At 38.5% G+C, this 22,436-nt stretch overlaps 1 protein-coding gene across 1 annotated transcript; it reads left to right on the top strand.

The window, feature by feature from the left end:
* The first annotated feature begins 279 nt into the window (after positions 1–279).
* Positions 280–19,716, top strand: LOC134654964 (sorting nexin-2). The gene is made up of 10 exons (XM_063510413.1): positions 280–533; positions 2,621–2,731; positions 4,604–4,847; positions 5,615–5,800; positions 6,419–6,540; positions 7,468–7,674; positions 8,602–8,718; positions 9,724–9,843; positions 17,043–17,195; positions 19,517–19,716. Exons 1-10 carry the CDS (start codon positions 438–440, stop codon positions 19,565–19,567), a joined length of 1,407 nt encoding a protein of 468 aa, XP_063366483.1. The 5' UTR covers positions 280–437; the 3' UTR covers positions 19,568–19,716.
* Positions 19,717–22,436: the final 2,720 nt, after the last annotated feature.

Raw genomic sequence — 22,436 nt, 5'->3', positions numbered from 1 at the left:
AGTGACAGCACAGCTCAGCTGTCAGTTCAGAAATCATTAACATTTTATTTTATGAGCGTTTTAATTTTTTCAAACTATAACTATAGTGTGTCAAAGGTCTGTTTGATTTCAAACATAGACAGAGAGAATCATACTATCTTTGTCTTATACTAGTACTAGCACCCAAAAGAAAAGGATGAGTAAAGTTTTTTTTGTTCCTATTTACTGACAAGATTTGGTTGACCCAGTATATAGTGTCATACAATGAATGAGAGCCTTTAATACGTTGTCTCAAACAGACAACTGCGACATGTCTATAGAAAAAGAGAAAAACAGTTATCTTTCTTTTCATTTTAGCTCGTCTCGGTGTAATTGAAGTGAATTCTACTGCTGTTTGTGATAACGTTGCTCTTGTAGTTTAAATAGTGTATTATTTAATTGGTGGATAGCCGCTCATCATGTCTGAGGAGCCTGATACACCGCCCTTCAGCACCGTCGATATTAACAATGAGAGCAGCCGTGATGACGAGGATCTTTTTGCATCAGCGGTCCAGGTATCTTACTAGAATCCTGTTTATTTTGTTATAAGTGCCTTTACCGCCCGGAATCTAATCGTATCCCGCCGAGCCGGCTCCGCAGCCGTCAACGCCCCCTTGTTGCTGTCACACACACCCATTATTTTCTTTTAAATTGTAATTACATGTCTGAATTGGGATGTTACTAATTGACTATTATTACAGCTCTGCTGAATACTTAATTAGCGTTTTCAGGTTAACAGTCACCTTGAATATCATTGAGTTTCTAGTTTGTTTGTAGTTGTAGGATGCCAAACAAGTTTAGTCTTATTAGTACTATCACAGATACAACTTCAATACTTGTTTGTAGCTTATTATGATGAGGTAGGTATTTAAGATAATGTTGAAGATTATAATTAATCCAGTGAATCATCTTTATATTTCTATGCAATTCATTATTCTTATGAAACAGCTTACTAATTTTTAACTTGTATCATAATAATTATAATGAAACACATTCTTAACTTTATAATAAGGCCTTTGTCACATCAACATAAATTGTTTATACTTAAGTCAACAATATCTGGGTGACCGAGCTTTGCTCGGAAAACATATAAAAACTCGAAAATGCGCGTTTTCCCAGAGATAAGACCTAGCTAGATCGATTTTTCGCCCCCAAAAACCGCCGTACAGCAAATTTCATCAAAATCGTTAGAGCCGTTTTCGAGATCCCCGAAATATATATATATATATATATATAGCTCGTTTAAAGGTATTAGATTTTTGCTGACTTCAGTCCTTTTCAACATTCAAAGTGTGTCTAAAACAATAAAACATGATTTATTTAAAAGTCCTTATTACCAATACAGCAATAAATGCATACAATAACTATTATTTTGACCGCTTTCTTTGGCAATCAATAATCTATTTATTCAATTGAAAAGTCAATGTAGTTTCAAATAACTCACTTAACTCATTATTATCCACCACTTATTTGTGTACAACAAACAGCATATAGGGGTGTACAGTGGGTGCTACTATATTTTATAAAGGTAATATACATGAGACTTTATAATAGAATATTAATTTAAATGAATATTTTTACACAAACATGAATATTGTCTACTACTCTACCTCACGTTGTCGCAACATTTTGCCACGGCTCATGGGAGCCTGGGGTCCACTCAGCAACTAATCCCAAGAATTGGTGTAGTCACTAGTTTTTACGAAAGCGACTGCCATCTGACCTTCCAACCCAGAGGGTAAACTAGGCCCTTATTGGGATTAGTCCGGTTTCCTCACAATGTTTTCCTTCACCGAAAAGCGCCTGGTAAATATCAAATGATATTTTGTACATAAGTTCCAAAAACTCATTGGTACAAGCCGGGGTTTGAACCTGCGACCTCCAGATTGCAAGTTGCACGCTCTTACCGCTAGGCCATCAGCGCAACATGAATATTGTCTATATTTATTAAATATTGGTTTGTTAAATTCCTCATTGAACACATATCTAATATCATGATTATAAATATTATGTTTAAGGAAAAAATATATTTATCCTTTTCCATAAACGCAACTATAAAACATGTAATGCTTTATTACATGCTTAATTACTTTTTATTAAACAAGTGGCCCTCGTATGAATTACACAACATATTAAAATGGTTTATTGGTATTCTCTCAAACGTTTACTAGTGAGTTTCCGTTTCCCTGTGGTGGTTTTATAAGTATTGGCAGATTTCTATTCTAACAAGTTATACTCACATGAGAGCTGTGTTTTGCATTATTAATACAGTCAGCAGCAGAAGTTGCTAAGTGGGCCAGCTGTTCAAAATTGACATGACGCGACTTTATTGTCAAGAGAATAAGAGTGTGTCAAGGTAATTTTGAACACCTCACCCGCTTAGCAACTTCTGCTGCTGACTGTACAAGCATTGATTTATGTCGCTCAATATTATGGATTGAGATAAGTAATTAAATTTAATGTGAACTTTAAAAAATCTAAACATTGTGTGAATTTACCCTAACAAGAATAAATGTTATTTCAAAAATGTACCTATTTAATATTAATTTTCTACCTAATTTAGTCTTTACAGCTTAGCAAATCTATGATTTAATTTTTACAGGAAGTAAGCCTGGACCCAGAGGTGAATGGGACCCGAGAGACCCTGGATCAGATTTCCATCAGCCATGCTCCTGTCAATACTGGGTCTATTGGGAGCCCTATCATGGAGGAGGTATGTTACGAAATCTTCACTACATAGTATAAAACAAAGTCGCTACCCGCTGTCTGTCTGTCTGTATGTATGCTTAGATCTTTAAAACTACGCAACGGATTTTGATGCGGTTTTTTTTTTAAATAGATAGAGTGATTCAAGAGGAAGGTTTATGTATAATTTGTTAACCCGTGCGAAGCCGGGGCGGGTCGCGAGTTTGTCATAAATAAAGTAAGGTCACCAAGCCTGGATAATTTCATACGTTTCCTATCTCTATCGCACGCGCATAATTAGTTATATTGCTGTCCTGCTTGCACAATCGTTTCGCACTTAGCATCCTTTGACTGTAGATAATTATCAAACAGCAATATTAGAAAATTGATTGTAGTTGAATTATTTTTAATGTTTTTATTATTCTTCAACAATAAAAAATATCTAATTCACAAGAAAATGAACGAATCAAAGAAATTTTGCCAAAACTTGTTGATTTGCCACTATAGAGCTTATAATAATAAATACACTCAAGAGCAATGAAAATTGGTTGTTTTGTAAATATGTCAATGCTCTGTGTAATTAGTAAAGTTTCCAAAAATAGTGTCAGGGGGCCTACCGCGAAAACTGAAATTCACAAATTGCGGGGATCTTACTCTTTTACTCCAATGAACGCGTAATTAGAGTGACAGAGAAAGATGCCCGCAATTTGCAAACTTCGATTTTCGCAGTTATTGCCCTGGTTTACTAAATTCTTTAGTATCAGTTGTCAAGTAATAAATATGTGTGTTTGTTATTCATTAGTGTAATCATGGTGTAATCAAACAGACTACAGCTGTATTCATAGTCTTGTTTGGAACAATGATTGCCAAATAATGTTGTCACTGGCTTTGTTTTACACTGATAGTGAAATGGTTGTTATCTTTTTATAGCTGCATATGGCTTGTATCTTGTATACATTACTAGTTAACACAAACGGTGTTAAAGATTAAATAATGAAAGTTTTGAATACTGTAAGCAGTTGAATGAATGCCAATAAAAAAACCAAGCATTTGACAAATATAAGTAGTTACGAGTATATCATTTTGGCAACTAGAAATTGAGAAGTATAGTGATTAGCTCAGTTAGGTTTCTGCTCCAAATCTACCTGTGAGGTCATTGTTATTTTATATTTAGTTCAAAATACCCAATAATAACAAGTACATAGAGTATTCCACTTTATGACGTACTAGCGACCCGCTATGGCTTCGCACGGGTTAACTAATTATACATAAACCTTCCTCTTGAATCACTCTATCTATTATCTATTAAAACCGCGTTAAAATCCGTTGTGTAGTTTTAAAGATCTAAGCATGCATAGGGACAGACAGCGGGAAGCGACTTTGTTTTATACTATGTAGTGATGAATATCATTAAATCATTATAGGCATTTTCATTACTTATTAACATGTCATGGAGAGCTGTCACAAGTACAATTTTACATTATGAAGTCACAAATTATACCAGAGTGAAAGCTGTTATAGGCACAGTAAGAACCGGAAAAATGTTTTTTTTTAGCCTGTTATAGTGTTCCACTCATCCCACTGCTAGCACAGAATAAATAATAGTACTAGGTACAGAAGATTCACTCTCTAACAAAACGCGTCTGTTACGATTAGGACAGATATGACCGCTAGATGGCGCAAGCGCCACGCGCGGCTTATGGCTGGCCACCAAAATTGGTGTGGAACGGATGTACTTTTAGGTACTTGTTGCGACGCGACGAAATCGTGGAGTGAGCCAAGCCTGCTGCTGGGCAAAGGCCTCTCCCCTTGATCATGAGTTGTGGAGATCAAGGGGATCAAGGGAAAAATGTATTTAAGAAAAAATGGTGTTGACACATCATAAAATCACTTGTTTCAGATTGCTACAGAGAGAGCGAACAACATAATAATAACAGTCACTGAGCCACAAAAAATTGGAGAAGGCATGAGCTCATACGTAGCGTATAGAGTACTAACCAAGACCAATATGCCTATATTCAGTAAACACGACTTCTCTGTGTTGAGGCGCTTCAGTGATTTCCTTGGGCTTTATGAGAAGTTGATGGAGAAATATTTACGCTCAGGGAGGATCATACCGCCGGCGCCTGAGAAAAGTATTGTGGGTAAGAACACGAAATAAATGAATCATAATAACTTTCTATTTTATACCAGAAACCCCAAATAATTATATACCTAATGAAAAATAAATAATATGTAAAAAAAATTGTTTGTGGTGAAGAGGAAATGTTTTCACAAACAATATGTAACAGGAAAACTATATTTTCATATAAGATTTTTAAAATTTATACAATTTGTAAAACGCGTGCTCCACTAAAAATTACATATGACTACAGTACTAATATTACTTCACCGACGACAAAAGTGCCTTACTCGACATAATCTGATATTACGTTCTGTGGGAGCCTAATAAACATGGTATTTAGTCATTGTATGTGACCTACGCAATAATGAGTCTTAAAGTAAAAAGCAAAAACGCGTCTTCTATAAAATGTTGGCTGCCCAAAACATAAACTTAATTATGCGATGCTTAACCGTTTCCGTGCGGATGGCACGACACGCGTGTCATCAATGTTTTTAACGTGTGGCGTATGACACGATAGGCGTGCCATCATATTCTATGGCGTAAGGCCCGCCTGTCGTGTCGTGAAATAATTATTAGCCGCCACAGCCAAAAGTTTTCGAAAATGGAACATGCAATCAATTTAGGCATGCACTGATCGGTGCTAAAGCATACTAAAATCTATTATTAATTATTACCTGACTACGGGAAGTGTTATAATTTTTTTAAAGGGTGAGAGTTCTACTCAACAAAAATCCTTAATCGTTCTAGTTTTCAAAGGGTGCAAAATTAAAAATAGATATATTTTAGGAACAACAAAACTAAAAATGACGTCAACGCCCTCAACGGAGAGCGCTAACGGCGGCTCAGCCTCCGCCAACGTCCAATCTCAGTTCGTCGAGCGGCGGCGAGCGTCTCTGGAGCGGTTCCTGAATCGCGTGGCGCAGCACCCCGTGCTCTGCATCGACCCGGACTTCCGGCAGTTCCTCGAGTCGGGTAAATATACTTGGTCAAGCAGATCTTGTCAGTAGAAAAAGGTGGCAAATTTGAAAAATGCAGGCGCGAAGGGATATCGTCCCATAGAAAAATTGAATTTCGCGCCGTTTTTTACTGACAAGATTTGCTTGACCAGCTATACATACTTGTCTAGGACAGCATTGGAACACCGTAAGGCTTCTTCGCACTGGGGTGAGGCGCATCCCGCGCTTCAACAATCTCCCTCCGCTTCACACGATTATTGTTATCATAGAAATAAGGATGTGTTCTGACCCACATGGCCGTCACTATATATTTGATGCTGACTTTACTGCCCGCTTGACGGGTCAAGTTCGCGCCCCGTTGCAGTGTGGCGAAGTGTACATTTTGCAAACTTTTATAGACTGTGGTGCTTTATAGACACAGCCCAATATACACCGCCGGTAGTCACAGAATTTGAAGGTTTGTAACTTTTCGATTCCATGTCATGGCATTAAGGTTCGAAAGTGACATGTCTTCAAATTTCGTCACTATCTATATTAAACATAAATTACAGTATTTTTTTGGTTAGCAACATTATTTTTTAATTTCATTTATAAATGTAAAATTTGAATACAATGATATACTTACCTATTTTAGACACGGAGCTTCCCAAAGCAACAAGTACGTCTGCGCTCAGTGGCGCCGGAATGGTGCGGTTTTTCAACAAAGTGGGCGAGACCGTCAACAAGATCACTTATAGAATGGACGAGTCGGACGCCGTAAGTACCTACGCCTTTTTTCAGCCTTTCTATTTTTTACTTTTTCTGATTGTATTTTAAACATGGTCCGTTTTATCCACCTACAGGAGAAATAGGCCTCATACATAGCAGTCGTACCTATTATAGGGATTATTTTATTAATTTGCCTTACTTAGACACAAAGAAATGATTTTATTAGAACGAGTGTACCATTTTAATAAAATCGCTAATTGGCCTTTTTAAAGCAGGTAATTTGACTATTCGGATTAATTAAATAATCATTTTTAGGGTTTCGTACCCAAAGCGTAAAAACGGGACCCTATTACTAAGACTCCGCTGTCCGTCCGTCCGCCCGTCCGTCCGTCCGTCCGTCCGTCTGTCACCAGGCTGTATCTCACGAACCGTGATAGCTAGACAGTTGAAATTTTCACAGATGATGTATTTCTGTTGCCGCTATAACAACAAATACTAAAAACAGAATAAAATAAAGATTTAAGTGGGGCTCCCATACAACAAACGTGATTTTTGACCGAAGTTAAGCAACGTCGGGCGGGGCCAGTACTTGGATGGGTGACCGTTTTTTTGCTCGTTCTGCTCTATTTTTTGTTGATGGTGCGGAACCCTCCGTGCGCGAGTCCGACTCGCAATTGGCCGGTTTTTTCTAAATACTTATTGTTTTAGTTACTGCTTTAAATATAAAATAAAAACAAAATGGGAAATGTAGTAAATAAGTCATACTAGATTCGATGTTCCTTATATAGTTTCTATTGTCTAGGAGAGGACACTGACTTCTGTAACACAGGTCTTTACCTAGCTCAGAAGTCAGGGACTTCAAAACCCACTTAGTAACTTGTTTTTTGTCAATAAAAATATTTTTATTTTTTATTTTTATTTTTAGTTACAATGAAATGAATGATTATCGTTTACTTATTCAGCACATATCCACAGTGGTTCGAGGAGCGCGCCGGGCGCATTGAGGCGCTAGACGCATGCCTGCGGCGCCTGTGCGGCGCGTGCGAGGCGCTGGCGGCCGAGCGCCGCGAGTTGGGCGCGCGCGCGCACGACGCCGCCCGCGCCGCCGCCGCACTGTCCGGCGCCGACCCGCACGCGCCGCTCTCCCGCGCGCTCAGCCACCTCGCCGACCTGCACGAGAAGGTATACTTGGTCAAGCAGATCTTGTCAGTAGAGAAAGGCGGCAAATTTGAAAAATGTAGGCGCAAAAAAATTTGAATTCTGCGCCTTTTTAGGGTTCCGTACCCAAAGGGTAAAAACGGGACCCTATTACTAAGACTCCGCTGTCCGTCCGTCCGTCCGTCCGTCCGTCTGTCACCAGGCTGTATCTCACGAACCGTGATAGCTAGACAGTTGAAATTTTCACAGATGATGTATTTCTGTTGCCGCTATAACAACAAATACTAAAAACAGAATAAAATAAAGATTTAAGTGGGGCTCCCATACCACAAACGTGATTTATGACTGAAGTTAAGCAACGTCGGGCGGGATCAGTACTTGGATGGGTGACCGTTTTTTTGCTTGTTTTGCTCTATTTTTGTTGATGGTGCGGAACCCTCCGTGCGCGAGTCCGACTCGCACTTGGCCGGTTTTTTTACTGACAAGATTTGCTTGACCAGCTATATATGGGTGGCTTTTGGAGATGGGGCCCCGAGGGCGCCTCCTTAATCCCTTGCCGCTCCGGGAAACAAGTCTCGGGAGACCTTCCCCAACTTTTTATACCCCCCGCGTAGATTCGAGTGTATGTATGTAGCTGACCGATTTAATTTTCTAATAATTTTAATTTTTACCAGCTGGCCCCGTGACAGCAGAAATTGCTAAGTGGGCGAGGTGTTCAAAATGATCCTAACGCAACTTTATTATTAAAAGAGCGTGTCAAGGTAGGTTTGAACACATCGCCCGCTTAGTAACTTCTGCTGCTGACTGTACAATAGCGCCGACATCCCAAAAGCAAAAAACCATATTCATGTGTAATTTTTCGGACTCAACTATATTTTACATACACATACATATTATTGACAAATTTTAATAAAATATGAATCAAAATGTATCAAATGTATTCTGTTTTAGATAGAGCAGTTAAGAATTGAACAGTCGAACACCGATTTCTACGTGCTAACGGAGCATATCAAGGACTACCTCGGGCTCATCCAAGCGATCAAAGACGTGTTCCACGAACGAGTCAAGGTAATACAAATTCCAAAATAATTACTACACAATCCTAATATCGACTCTTCACTCATAACACCATTCTGAATTTTAAAAACTCAACTTTTTCCAAATGAGCTTACCAGACCTGTGAATTATTTAATTATTTTATTGTTTCTATGCCTTAGGAAGGCACATTGCTACAATTACCATAAGGGCTCATTTAGACGGCGCCCGAACTCGTATACGATTTTAGTTACATTGCGGACCACTGAGGTTACATCAATTCAGCCGACCGATCAAATGACGCAATGTAATGAAACTCGCATGCGAGTACTCGCACCGTTTAAATGAGCCCTAAGACAAATATATAAAAAACCGGCCACGTGCGAGTCGGACTCGCGCACGGAGGGTTCCGCACCATCAACAAAAAGCAAAACAAGCAAAAAAAAAAGCAAAAAACGGTCACCCATCCAAGTACTGACCCCGCCCGACGTTGCTTAACTTCGGTCAAAAATCACGTTTGTTGTATGGGAGCCCCACTTAAATCTTTATTTTATTCTGTTTTTAGTATTTGTTGTTATAGCGGCAACAGAAATACATCATCTGTGAAAATTTCAACTGTCTAGCTATCACGGTTCGTGAGATACAGCCTGGTGACAGACGGACGGACGGACGGACAGCGGAGTCTTAAAGTCTATTTTTTAATTCGGTAAACTGAAATGACAGTTCATAGTATGAAATGACATTTTATGTTCATACTATGAACTGTCATTTCAGTCTACCGAATTAAAAAATAGACGTATTATCATGCCGCGATCAGAAAGGGATTAGAAATAACAGATTTCCATACACTTACGTCAAAATCAATATGGATTGACAGCTATCTCAATCCCTTTCTAATCGCGATTCAGTAATAATAGGGTCCCGTTTTTACCCTTTGGGTACGGAACCCTAAAAAACCCTGGCTTTAATTTCAAAACTTGCAGAAGTATCTTACATTTGTTTGAAATGATGTCCTTAACGGATGTGTATTGTCCCCAGGTGTTCCAGAACTGGCAGCACGCCCAAATGCAGCTGACTAAGCGGAGAGAAAACAAGGCGAAGGCCGAGCTCGCCAACCGGCCCGAGAAGATCGAGCTGGCTTCGCAAGAAATCATCGAGGTATTTACCAGACAACAGTGTCGACACCTTTTTCAATAGGGGGTATTACTGTACTGTTCTGCCGCCAGAGTGCAGCACTAGTGCCTATCGTTAACCATAGAGTAACTTATACATACTAAAGCTTTGGATTCCTCCGAAAACGGTGCCGTAATATGGTGAGAGTCAGGATGGCGGGTGTATGTAAACAAAAATAAACAAAAAGCATACCATATTTTAGTACCTAATTTGTACTATTTGGTACCTCATATAAAAAAATTAGTACCTCACGGTATTTAAAGTTATTACCAAAAAACGTTACACCCGCCAACCTGACAGTCAGAATGGCGGGTGTATTTTATTACGCTATGATCCCGCGATTATTGATAAATTCTATAAAAGCCAAATTTTAGTACCTTTTTAGTACTTTAATATTCAATTATAAATTGAGCCATTTTATTTGTGGTTTCCGAGTTTTACTCATTTTACACTTTGCATTGCTATTAAAAAAATCAGGCGCTTTAATTTTTCACCGTATCGATATCGTTTTTAAGAAAAAACGCTACGCTACAACTATTTTTATTACGCCAGGATTTAGTACCTTTCATGTTTAATCTGTTACCCTTTCACGGTTAATCTGTTAGGTTCAATTAACTATGAAAATTACGTCTTACAAATGGCCAGGCGCCATGTCAAAGGATTCTTCCTAAGAAGAAATTCCGCTCTTCATTGTGCATGTAATTGAGTACCTAATACCTATTAACAATTTTTTCAATTTCAAAATATACTTTATTCATGTAACAAGCACTTATGAATAGTAATTAGGTATTACATAGGTACATATTATCTTAATCTAATTATCAGAGCAATTTATTGATGTTAACCTACTACTAACCTACTCTTATGTACATGGTGATTAATCAAATAAAACCCGCAAATTATGTCTGTTTGTCGGTATATTAGTGTGAATAGTGTGATGTACATATATATGTACGAAACCCACAAAGAAGTATATACTTCTTTGTGGGATCCCGTTGATGTCCTTGTTTTTGCTAAGAAATGCTAAGTACCACATCATCATCTTCCTCGCGTTGTCCCGGCATTTCGCCACGGCTCATGGGAGCCTGGGGTCCGCTTGGCAACTAATCCCAGTAATTGGCGTGGGCACTAGTTTTTACGAAAGCGACTGCCATCTGACCTTCCAACCCAGAGGGTAAACTAGGCCCGTATTGGGATTAGTCCGGTTTCCTCACGATGTTTTCCTTCACCGAAAAGCGACTGGTAAATATCAAATTATTAATGACATTTCGTACATAAGTTCCGAAAAACTCATTGGTACGAGCCGGGGTTCGAACCCGCGACCTCCGGATTGCAAGTCGCACGCTTTTACCGCTAGGCCACCAGCGCTGCTAAGTACCACATACGAGTACTATATTTCTACTGTGATTACGATTGAAATACATACCTTTTACAAGCAATATTTTAATTTAACTATTCTTACATGAGGTTTTTCTATCGTCTTGGTTATAGTTTCTTAACTTAAGTGTGTGCGTAAATTGTCTATGTGAGATCTCTAGTTATGTCAGGGGGGTGTCACTCCGCAGTTTAGGTACATTTGGCCGGCGCGCCCAACGAACGGGCGTAAGGCAGTGGGCTGCCGCTCGGCTCGCACGATAGTCGTGTCACGTGGCGCTCGCGCAATATTGAAAAGACGGTGGACATAATGGCTTCGAAACCTAAATCTCGATCTAATCCGTATAAAACATATTGTTCTGTTTACGGATGTCTTAGTAATAGCTAAAATAAACATCCTACATTTATTGAATATTGGTTGTTTATTAGGAACTGACCGACATATTTTCAAAGGAATACGGCTGTGGCATACCTACTTCCGTGAGAATCAGACATACTATCTCCGAATAAAAAAAATATGTTTACAGAATGAACGTTTCGAATTCCTACATATTTATCTTAAAATAATAAATCAGTAGGTATAGGTACCTACAAAAACTTGTCAAGTGATAACCCCGTGCCGATGGTCATAAAACTGCGGCGCGCAAAGAACATTCACGGTTCGTGCGCGGTTATAAGTTTCAATTTTGCTTGCAGGCGGCGATATAGGTATAATTTTATACCTAAAACTGCCTTTCGTAAAGGAGTGAATTTTCTGTACGGTAGTACTATTAGTTATTCTGTGGTTATGTCATGTCACAGAATAACTAATAGTACTACCGTAGTCATGTTACAACATAATATCTGGGAGAACGAGCTTTGCTCGGAAAACATATAAAAACTCAAAAATGCGCGTTAGCTAGATCGATTTTTCGCCCCCGAAAACCCCCCATATATATACATAGGTAGTAAATTTCATCGAAATCTTTAGAGCCGTTTCAGAGATCCCCGAAATATATATATATAAATAACTATATAAAGCGGATGGAAATAAGTAAATAACGAAACTTATAACCGAGGGTATAATCAGGATCAAAATGGATGGAAATATATTTTTCATTTCTCATGCTCTGAAAGAATGTTGTTCTAAAAGGTGTTGATGATACGTTTCTGCACTACTTAGAGCATGTTACGTTAAGTTCCAAGTAAGACTGTATTAAATTTTTAACGATAAGCAATTGAAATTTGAGTTTAAATGGATTTGTTAAGTATATAATTTCCATTCTGATATTTAACTCCCCATTCCATAAATAACGATACTTTTGCCTAAATGTTTAATTGTAATAAGTACCCTCAAGATTAAATATATACTTTTATACTTAGTCATGTTTAAAAAAAAACACGTATTTTACTTTCCTCGTATTCGAAATGAAAAGTAGAATGTTTAACTCGGGTGAAAGGCCTCGGAATATAGACGCTCTCACTGCGTTCGAGCACCAAACTACCTCGGCAGACATGAGTGCGTTTCATCCCTTGGTTAACAATCTACTAGTAACACATCTTTGTTTTTTTTATGAAATGATGTAAAAAAAATACCGCGTTGTTATTTGAAGTCGAGTGTGAAAATTATTATTTCTTGTAAAGATTAATAGAGTCTGTGCGGAAAGAGAAGAGTCGTGCGGAGAGATATGGGCTGCCTTACATTCCACGACTCTTCTGCACAGACTCTATCGACTAGTCATATGATCAAAATGATTCGCCCGGATTATCATCATCCTGACTGACGATAATCAAAATTGCATATAAAAGTGCCAAAACGCTGAGCGTGACGTGCCTATTTCTGTAAATTTAATGAATGTATAGAGAATGTATACTTAGTGAACAAAAGCTAGGTACATTTATTAAGTGATTGTTAATAATAAATAATTACAGCATTCGTTTATTTGATTTGATTTCTAATGGTTTAAGTATTTTCCTCGCGTTGGTGTGGAAAGAAATGTTTCATTTGGTAGCAAAGGTTTTTTTCTAAGCCTCATGCGTTGAAGTTGAAACACTTGAAACCCTCGCAACATTCAAGATTCCTGTACTTTTAGAACCACGCGCTACGCTCATGGTTCTATTTTTGGAACTTTCACTTACTCGTGTAACAATATTAGCACGAGGATATAAATAACAACTTTGCCCCTTGTAAAACAATTGCACATTAATGTGGTGCCCAATAGGACGGATAGTTATTGTATATTATTATAAATATTATAACGAGCCTTAACAAAACGATAACGTGTAGGTACTTTAGGCATTTTTATTGGAATAATTACATCTATCCATTTTCGGGAAACTTTCTGCTGAAAGGGACGGAGAAAACTACTGCCCCTCGTAGCAGCAAGTTAGCAGAAAAGTGTCCGGAGGAAGGTTGTATGTGTAAGATGAATTATTATTTTCCTTTATTTATTTCTCTTCTTAGGTTGGTTTTTTACAATATGGATATAAAAATAAAATACAAAAACACTTACAAAAACAATACAAAATACTTATAAACATATTATAAAAAACCTAACCTAGGGTGCCGCCAGCAGCGGGGCAAGACCCAAGCTGCCGGTGGTCAGGGCTGCAGAGAGAGGAACCGGCGGACTATCCGCGCCGTGTCCAAGATCACCGCCTTCTGCATCTGACCCTTGATCCAACCACCTAGCGAGAGTCTCTCAAGATGTTGGTCGAGACTCTTCGCTATGAATTATTATTTTTATTATTATAATCCTATACAGTGTCCCACTGCTGGGCAAAGGCCTCTCCCCTCGATCTCCATCTTATTTGATTAATCACCATGTACTTAACACTTATGAGTAGGTATTATGTACACAATTACATGCACAATGAAGAGCGGAATTTCTTCTTAGGAAGAATCCTTTGACATGGCGCCTGGCCATTTGTGAGACGTAATTTTCATAGTTAATTGAACCTAACAGATTAACCGTGAAAGGGTAACAGATTAAACATGAAAGGTACTAAATCCTGGCGTAATAAAAATAGTTGTAGCGTAGCGTTTTTTCTTAAAAACGATATCGATACGGTGAAAAATTAAAGCGCCTGAATTTTTTTAATAGCAACGCAAAGTGTAAAATGAGTAAAACTCGGAAACCACAAATAAAATGGCTCAATTTATAATTGAATATTAAAGTGCTAAAAAGGTACTAAAATTTGGCTTTTATAGAATTTATCAATAATCGCGGGATCATAGCGTAATAAAATACACCCGCCATTCTGACTGTCAGGTTGGCGGGTGTAACGTTTTTTGGTAATAACTTTAAATACCGTGAGGTACTAATTTTTTTATATGAGGTACCAAATAGTACAAATTAGGTACTAAAATATGGTATGCTTTTTGTTTATTTTTATTTACATACACCCGCCATTCTGACTCTCACGTAATATGACGGCCGCTATATAGCGTTGAATGACGTCACTAGAACGTTGTCTATGTAAACAAGATGGCGCGGTTTCCTAGACAGCGTTACGTTACGTTGACTGTCAACGTAACGTAAGATGACGGCCGTCATGACGGTGTCGATAATTTTGTGAACGTTTTATTAGATAGCGGTGACGCCATTTTGAATAAATGACACGAGATTTGAAAAAATGATTCCGTACTACGATTATTTTCCTCTTCTGATGATATTTCATCCTCCAAGTAAATTATAGATGATCAAGCAAATCTTGTCAGTAGGAAAAGGCGCGAAATTCAAATTTTCTATGGGACGTTATCCCATCGCGCCTACATTTTTCAAATTTGCCGCTTTGACCTTGGTGGATGACGGTGTGTTATGACGCCGTGGTACTTTCCACATGTCGCCACCGTAAAGACGGCCGTCTTTTGCGGCCGCTATATGACGGCCGTCATATGACGGCACCGTTTTCGGAGGAATCCAAAGCTTAAGCTTCGAAATAAATTAAAAGTGGAAAAATTCACTGTCTTGGGTGGGACTTGAACCCATGACCACTGGATCACTAGTACAGTGCTCTGACGAAGCGGAGAGAGAACAAGGTGAAGGCCGAGCTCGCCAACCGGCCCGAGAAGATCGAGCTGGCCTCGCAGGAAATCATCGAGGTACAGTCACCAGCAGAAGTTGCTTAAGGCTCCGTTAACGATTTTAGAGCCAAAATGTAAAATTGATAGATTTAGTCGTTGAAATTGTACTCCTTTTGTTACTTAATATCTAAATAACAAGTATTGGTTTCTATTGACACGTCTTCTCATCTTGCCTTTTAATAATAAGGTCCCGAGCGTGCGTCACCGGCAATATATGACGAGAAGGGGCAGTTTTTAAAAATTCATCAAAAAATTATAGTTATAAATTATAAAAAATTATGTATAAGAACAGTTTCAGAAAATGTTGTAGATTGTTTAAGTATCAAAATTACGTTGAAATTAAGTCGATTTTCACGAAAAATGTTCACTTGTTTTGAAGTAATTTCTGGTGGAAATTGATTTCGTCTAACTTTCATTTACTCTTGTTCAATATCATATAACAAAAATGTAGTCTATGCAAGTTGGAGTATAGGATATGTGTAATACATAATTACCATTTTTAGCAGTCCAAACTTTACGGAATTTACAAATAAGATCGACTAAATCAGTGCTTTACGCGCGTTTACCTAAACGTCCATCAGAAAAAAAATCATTCCTAATTACTGAGTCAGTTTTCAAAAAAATTATCTGTACAAATGCAAGATAAGAAGACGTGCTAATAGATACCAGTACTTGTTATTTCTATTACGTAACAGAAGGTGTACAATTTCATCGACTAAATCTATCAATTTTACATTTTTGCGCCTAAAATCGATACCGGCCTCTTAAGTATGGATGTTACATTTTCCAGACCATGCTAGTCATACTATCATTTGATGTTAACTGCTTCATTGCCGCTTCGTTGTGTATTATCGTAATTAATACAATTAATATAGTTATCTTATTAACTCTACTGTATTTAGCTGGTAGCTGCGCGCAACTACGCTCCCTACAGGTGTTCACGGGAGACCAGCGTCAGGTACTACTCCAGTAGGACCCGGCATCATGCTGAGTGTTCACCTTTTTCAGTGTAGCGACAGTGTACAAGTTAGTTATAAGTTTTTTTTCTTTCTTCCTGTGTATGTATTGTATAACTGTGTACCTATGCTGAAATAAATCATATTCTATTCTATTCTAAGCGGACCAGGTGTTCAAAATGATCTTGACGCGACTGTTCTCACCGATTTTTGACAAGTTTTGAATCGTATCTCCTCTTTTTGCACCACAGATAGAATTATAAGACAAACGGCTATCAGTTCTTCAATCTTTTATCTCCAATCTTTTATCTCCATTTTTGTCGACCGGATTTTGAAAGAATTCATTTCAGTTTTTTTTTAAACATTGTCTAAAAAACACTTTTTTCGTATCTAGTTTGCTGTGAAGGATCTTAGATATACGAAATCTACATATTTGGGTTCGTCTTTGACGTCTCGAAAAACGTGTCGAGGATTTTAATTTTAAACTAATTAACACAAAAATTATGGCCAGAAAACCAGTTTAGTTGGCCTAAAATTATTCATGCCAAATATCTCGAAGACTATGAACTTTGAAGTAAATATGAGATACTATATTGCTTAAAGCCGTTGCTGTTAATGTGATAAGCTACAAAAAACATTAGAAAACTAAGGGATTCAGATCGAAGGTCATTGGCGTGGGGGATCCCCTTAAAGAGAATTTTTCTTTATTGAGATTTTACACCTCTTACACAATATTCTATGGGACTATTTTATACAATTTGCAGCAGTTTCAAATGTATTATTTTCAGTGGGAGTCGAAAGTGGAGCGCGGGCAACAGGAGTTCGATCAGATCTCGCGAGTGATCAAAAAGGAGCTCGAGCGCTGGGACGAGGTGCGGGTTGTAGAGATGAGGACCACGCTGCTGCGGTATCTCGAGGAACACATGAAACACCAGGCACAGGTATCTAACTTAATATAAATAAATAAATAAACATCAGGGGACATCTTACTAGGGTTGCAAATAGAAAAAAACCAAATGTTTTTTTTTTTCTAATTTATGAAAAAAAACCTGGCACCATGGTTTTTTTTCTAAATTAGGTTTTTTTTTTTCAGATGAACAAAAATATGCCACAATAACGGTTTTTCGTGATTTATTTATATAAGTAACTTAAAACTAAATACATTAAAGTAAGTATGTCAGTACAGTATCCGGAATCCCTGAATTCCCCGATGCGGCGACGAGAGGCGTTGGTGTTGCCAACAGTAAATTGCGATAACTACCACTACAGATTTCATTTATGTTGTTATTAATCAAAGTTGTTAAATTAAATTGGTTTAATGGTTAACATAGTCTAAAACAAGTAAAACTACCGTATAAAAGTATTAACTGCCTTGCAAATGTTGAGTTTTCATACTTTTGAAAAAAACGTACTCCAGAAAAAAAAACGGTTTTTTTTCATGTTTTTTTTTTCAAGTCAGAAAAAAAACCGTTTTTTTACAACCCTACATCTTACACAGATCAACCTAGCCCCAAACTAAGCAAAGCTTATACTATGGGTACTAGGCGACGATATACATATATAGATAAATACATCCTTATATACATAGAAAACACCCATGACTCGGGAACAAATATCTGTGCTCATCACACAAATAAATGCTCTTACCGGGATCGAACCCAGGACCATCGGCTTCTTCTTCTTCTTGTTAGGGGCTATATAAGGCTCCAAAGCCTATGTATCACTGCGACCATCGCTGATCTATTGTGATCGCCACCTACTACAACTCTCGATCCAAACATGCAACTTCAAATAGCTGCAGGATCTTTTTGAACTCGAGAGACTTTACCTCCTCCGGGCGCAATATGTGCCCGCCCAGGATTAAGTCACGAGTACGCATTAGGCAAGGGCACTCTGTGAGGATGTGCAAGGGCGTCTCCTCTGCCTCCATACAGAGTCTGCACCGCCCCATGTCACGTTTCCCCATGGTGTGCATGTGCTTATTTAGGCAACAGTGCCCAGTAAGCACCCTTACCAAGTTGCGCAGTTGGTTCCTAGACAGCGCTAAGGCGTTCGAGGACGCCTTTTTGCTGAAGGCCTTGATAAGCGCTTTGGAATGGTTCAAACCTGTTGTTTCCCTCCAGAGTTGAATTGTTGTGTATTGACAGTAGGTCTTTAGGGTGAGCCGCGTTAGGCTTTTGGGGATACCACAAAACGGCTCAGGACTGTAGTTTATCCCTTTAGCCCCTGCTCGCGCGAGCTCGTCGGCCTTTTCATTTCCTACGATACCCGCATGCCCTGGGACCCAACGTAGAACAACTTTGTTCCTGGCTCCAAGGTTGTTCAATAGTTGCCTGCAGTTCTCAACCAGCCTCGATGTGGTGACATCAGAGGTTAGGGCTAAGAGTGCCGCCTGGCTCGGCTTCACAGGCAGGTTCACTACCCACTAGGCCAGACCGGTCGTCAAAGATTTCGTTGCGTGTTCCATTTTCGAAAACTTTTGGCTGTGGCGGCGATTCCAGTATTCGCTGCGGATGGCACGCCTATCGTGTCATACGCCACACGTTAAAAACATTGATGACACGCCTGACGTGCCATCCGCATCGAAACGGTTAATTTATAACTGTGCGGGAATATGTAAACAACTCGGGACAGCACAGAAGCTCCATTTGACCCAAATGACTTTACCTAACACGAGTACGTCACTCCAATACATTATAACTCGAACTTCTCAAACAAACACATCACAAGATAATTGCTGTTATAAAACCAGTAGAAACTATTTCATACAGAAATACATAATAGAGTAGCACAAGAAAGCTCAAGAAGCACACTAAAGCTGTCACAGGTACATGCGCCGTACGGTTAACAATTCAGAGTGGGACACTGAACGTGATAAGTTGTTGCACATACGCAGGGCCGGATCTAGAGTAGAGCGAGTGGAGCGGCCACTCTAGGCGCCGGATGGCAAGGGGGGCGCCAAAATGGCAAATGAGAAAAAAAAGTTTTAAAAGACGAGTGTGGCGGGGGCCCAAAATACGCTTGAAAACTTCAACTAAGGGCGCCAAAACCCGATTTCGCTCTACCCTGATCAAGCGCTCGGGCCGGCACTGCATATAAGGGCCACTTGCACCATCCCACTAACCCGGGGTTAACTCGTTAAACCGTTAACCCAGTGTCAAATTGTACTGGTAACCATGGCGACTCCATGTTTAACCGGTTAACCCCGGGTTAGTGGGATGGTGCAAATGGCACTAAGAGTGACACTTGTTTTATATTTCAGGCTATCCGCTACTGGGACGCATTTCTGCCCGAGGCGCGCGCGATCAAATGAGGCGCGCCCTGACGGCGCCTGCTCACCGGCTAGGCCGAGCCAAACCGAACCCTAGCGCCCTACGAATAGACCTCATTCTACCTTAACGTTCGGATGACAAGACTGGGACCGAGGAGTTGGAACGAAGCTCGGTAGATGTCGTTAACAGTAAGTAAGTATAGTAGTGAGGTGAGAGTAACGCGAGTCACCTTTTTATTGCGTATTCCTTTAATTAATGACGCAATTATAATGTTTTTTTTTATGTATGGATAGTTGGTGGTTTAAATAATTCATTTAAACACCTAAAGCCCCGTCTCCATATCGCGCGGCAAACCATCGAACATTGTCTCGCGCGGCAGCCGCGCGCATTGGATACCGGGCGCATCGAGTTGGCTCGCGCGGCAGCCCAGTATCCATTGCGCGCGGCTGCCGCCCGAGCCAATGTTCGATGGTTTGCCGCGCGATATGGAGACGGGGCTTAATGAAATCATGACTCGCGTTACTTTTTGGGGTATGGCCCGAAACACTTTAAAAATAAACTGCTTTGACAGTCTGTTCACATAAGTTTAGCGGCAGCCACAAAATTGATGAAAAATATTATGCATTTTGTTTTAAAACTTATAAATAAGGATATAAATATAGCTTAAGTTAGACTTAGTCGCAAATTTTCCTGGAAATAAGTATTTCTTAATAATTAATGGTTGCCAAATGAAAATATTGTCTTAAATATTAGCGACATCTACTGAACTACGTTTACTTTTGATGTTTAGCTAAATTAAATAAATAATTGTTTATTGATATATAAATGTAAAATGTTCATTCCCATTGTATATTTGATATATTCCGTGACAATAGGAAGTCAGCGCTAAAAAAATCATTAGGTCTCTGTACATTACTTTTATGTATGATAGCGTAAGGGCGTCCGCTATAGTTCGTTTTTTTTAGCATTAGAAATAAGGTAAACAATCTTGATGTGTCTTTTAATTGAAAAACACATTTTAAAAATCAGTTACGGTAAATATGTAACAATTATGAATCTAATACGATCTTTTATAGTCTTCTGCTTTCATAAGTAATAGTTATTCATTTTTAAAAAGTGTTTTTCAATTAAAAGACATATCAAAATCGCTTACCTTCTTTCAAGTTCTTTCTAATGCTAAAAAAAACGATCTATAGCTGGTGCGGTTGCACGGAGCGGGTGAACGGCGGATTAAGAGCCCATCAACGTGTATATGCACACTAACGCCACTGCTAAATAATCGTGATTATTTAAATTTAACGAAATATATTTCAAAAAAAGGGGCCGCTACGTACTGTATCTTGTATTCAAGTGCCTTTTGAATACATCAAACTAGTTTTCTATGTTGCTCGATTCTACCTATGCGTCCAAAGTTAAAACGGCCGTTTTTGTTTTGAGTTCATAGATTGACGAATCCAGCAACATAGGAACTTATCGAAAAATGCGACGACGTGCGACGGGTTTACCCATGTTATAATAATAATTATACTCCGCCTGGTACTCTCTTCCGACTTGACCTTGACCACGTGACTGACACAAGCATCATGCGACAGCGCTATATGATAATATGCGATAGCGCTATATAAAGTGGCAATGTTATTGTGACGTAGGCTTGTGTCACTCTGGGAAGAGAAGACCATGTTTTATTAGACTATGGGTTTACCTATAATGTCACCCGCGTGCGTGCGCCCGCTCCGTGCACCCGCCCACGCTTGCGGACGCCCTAAACAACACTGCTCTAATGAAATTTGACAATTTGGACACCTTCAGAGTTTTTTATATGTATTTTCGCATTATAAAGTGGAAATATTCTGAATAACACTTTACTTTTATTTCATGAGTAATATTAGAACATATTTAAGAAGGCTAAGAAATATGTAAGATTTATTTTTATGCTTTATGAGATTTAATTTAGTAAAGTACATTTCCAGAATCGTTCGGTAAGGAAATAATATTTAAAATATAAGTATTTAGAAATTTATTTAAGTTTTATGCTTAATACAGGCGAGATAGTGTTACTTACATAAATTACCTCGAATCTTTAGATTTCCATTGTGCATATCTACAATAACAAACATTTAAAAATAACCTATCATGTAAAAAAGGGGCTATGGCTATGGCTTAAGCAACCTAAAAATGTCATGAAAGTAATAATAGTATCATTCCATTTTCAATTTTCCTAGAAGTTATTCATAGTTGCAACTAGTGGTGAAAATTATACCATTATTGTGGCACGATTTTACCCTTTCATTTAGTTGTTCCATTTCATTATCTGATTATAATCCAACATAAAGTGTTAAAATGTCTATTTTAATCCAATAAGACTCGCTTTGACCTACTCACAAAAGTTTTTTCAGGGCACAACACACAAAATAACATCAACATTTTTCACTGAGTAAGGGTCGGTTGCACCAAACTGTTATCGTTAAAGAGTTCGCTAAATTGTATTGTATGGAAAGTTTCATAGTAAACCGCCGCGGCGCGCCAGGTGACGTTGACCAGCCTGTCAAGTGCGGATGGTGCAACTGGCACTAACACAGTGGCTAAACTTTTTCGCCTTAGTAAAGTGTATAAGGTGAAAAATTGTACACATGCCTAAGGTTCCGACTTCATTCACACTAAACTACACTAAATAGCTTCCAAAAAAATGTACTCAATTCCATAATAGATGCATTTTTTACTTGTTCACTTTTAAAGTTTCAAATGCTATTTTATGGGTAGTAAAAAAATTAAAATCTTTAAAATTATATACAAATTACAATATTTGGGTTTTTTAATGCTCAGGTCGTGTAATTTCAATTTTCTTGTGAGTATTGACCCTGTGGCTGAGCCAAAGGCATAACTGTTTTGACATTCTTGGTTAGGTTATTT

The sequence above is a fragment of the Cydia amplana genome, chromosome 16 (assembly GCF_948474715.1).
Source record: "Cydia amplana chromosome 16, ilCydAmpl1.1, whole genome shotgun sequence".
Lineage (NCBI taxonomy): Eukaryota > Metazoa > Arthropoda > Insecta > Lepidoptera > Tortricidae > Cydia > Cydia amplana.
Note: the sequence above shows the minus strand (reverse complement) of the source record. Positions and strands in the feature narration are given on the sequence as shown.

Coding starts and splice junctions, on each gene's coding strand:
- LOC134654964 (XM_063510413.1), top strand. CDS start 438: ATGTCTGAGGAGCCTGATACACCGCCCTTCAGCACCGTCGATATTAAC. Junction 7,675..8,601: donor TCGCCGACCTGCACGAGAAG/GTATACTTGGTC, acceptor ATTCTGTTTTAG/ATAGAGCAGTTAAGAATTGA. Junction 17,196..19,516: donor ACATGAAACACCAGGCACAG/GTATCTAACTTA, acceptor TTTATATTTCAG/GCTATCCGCTACTGGGACGC.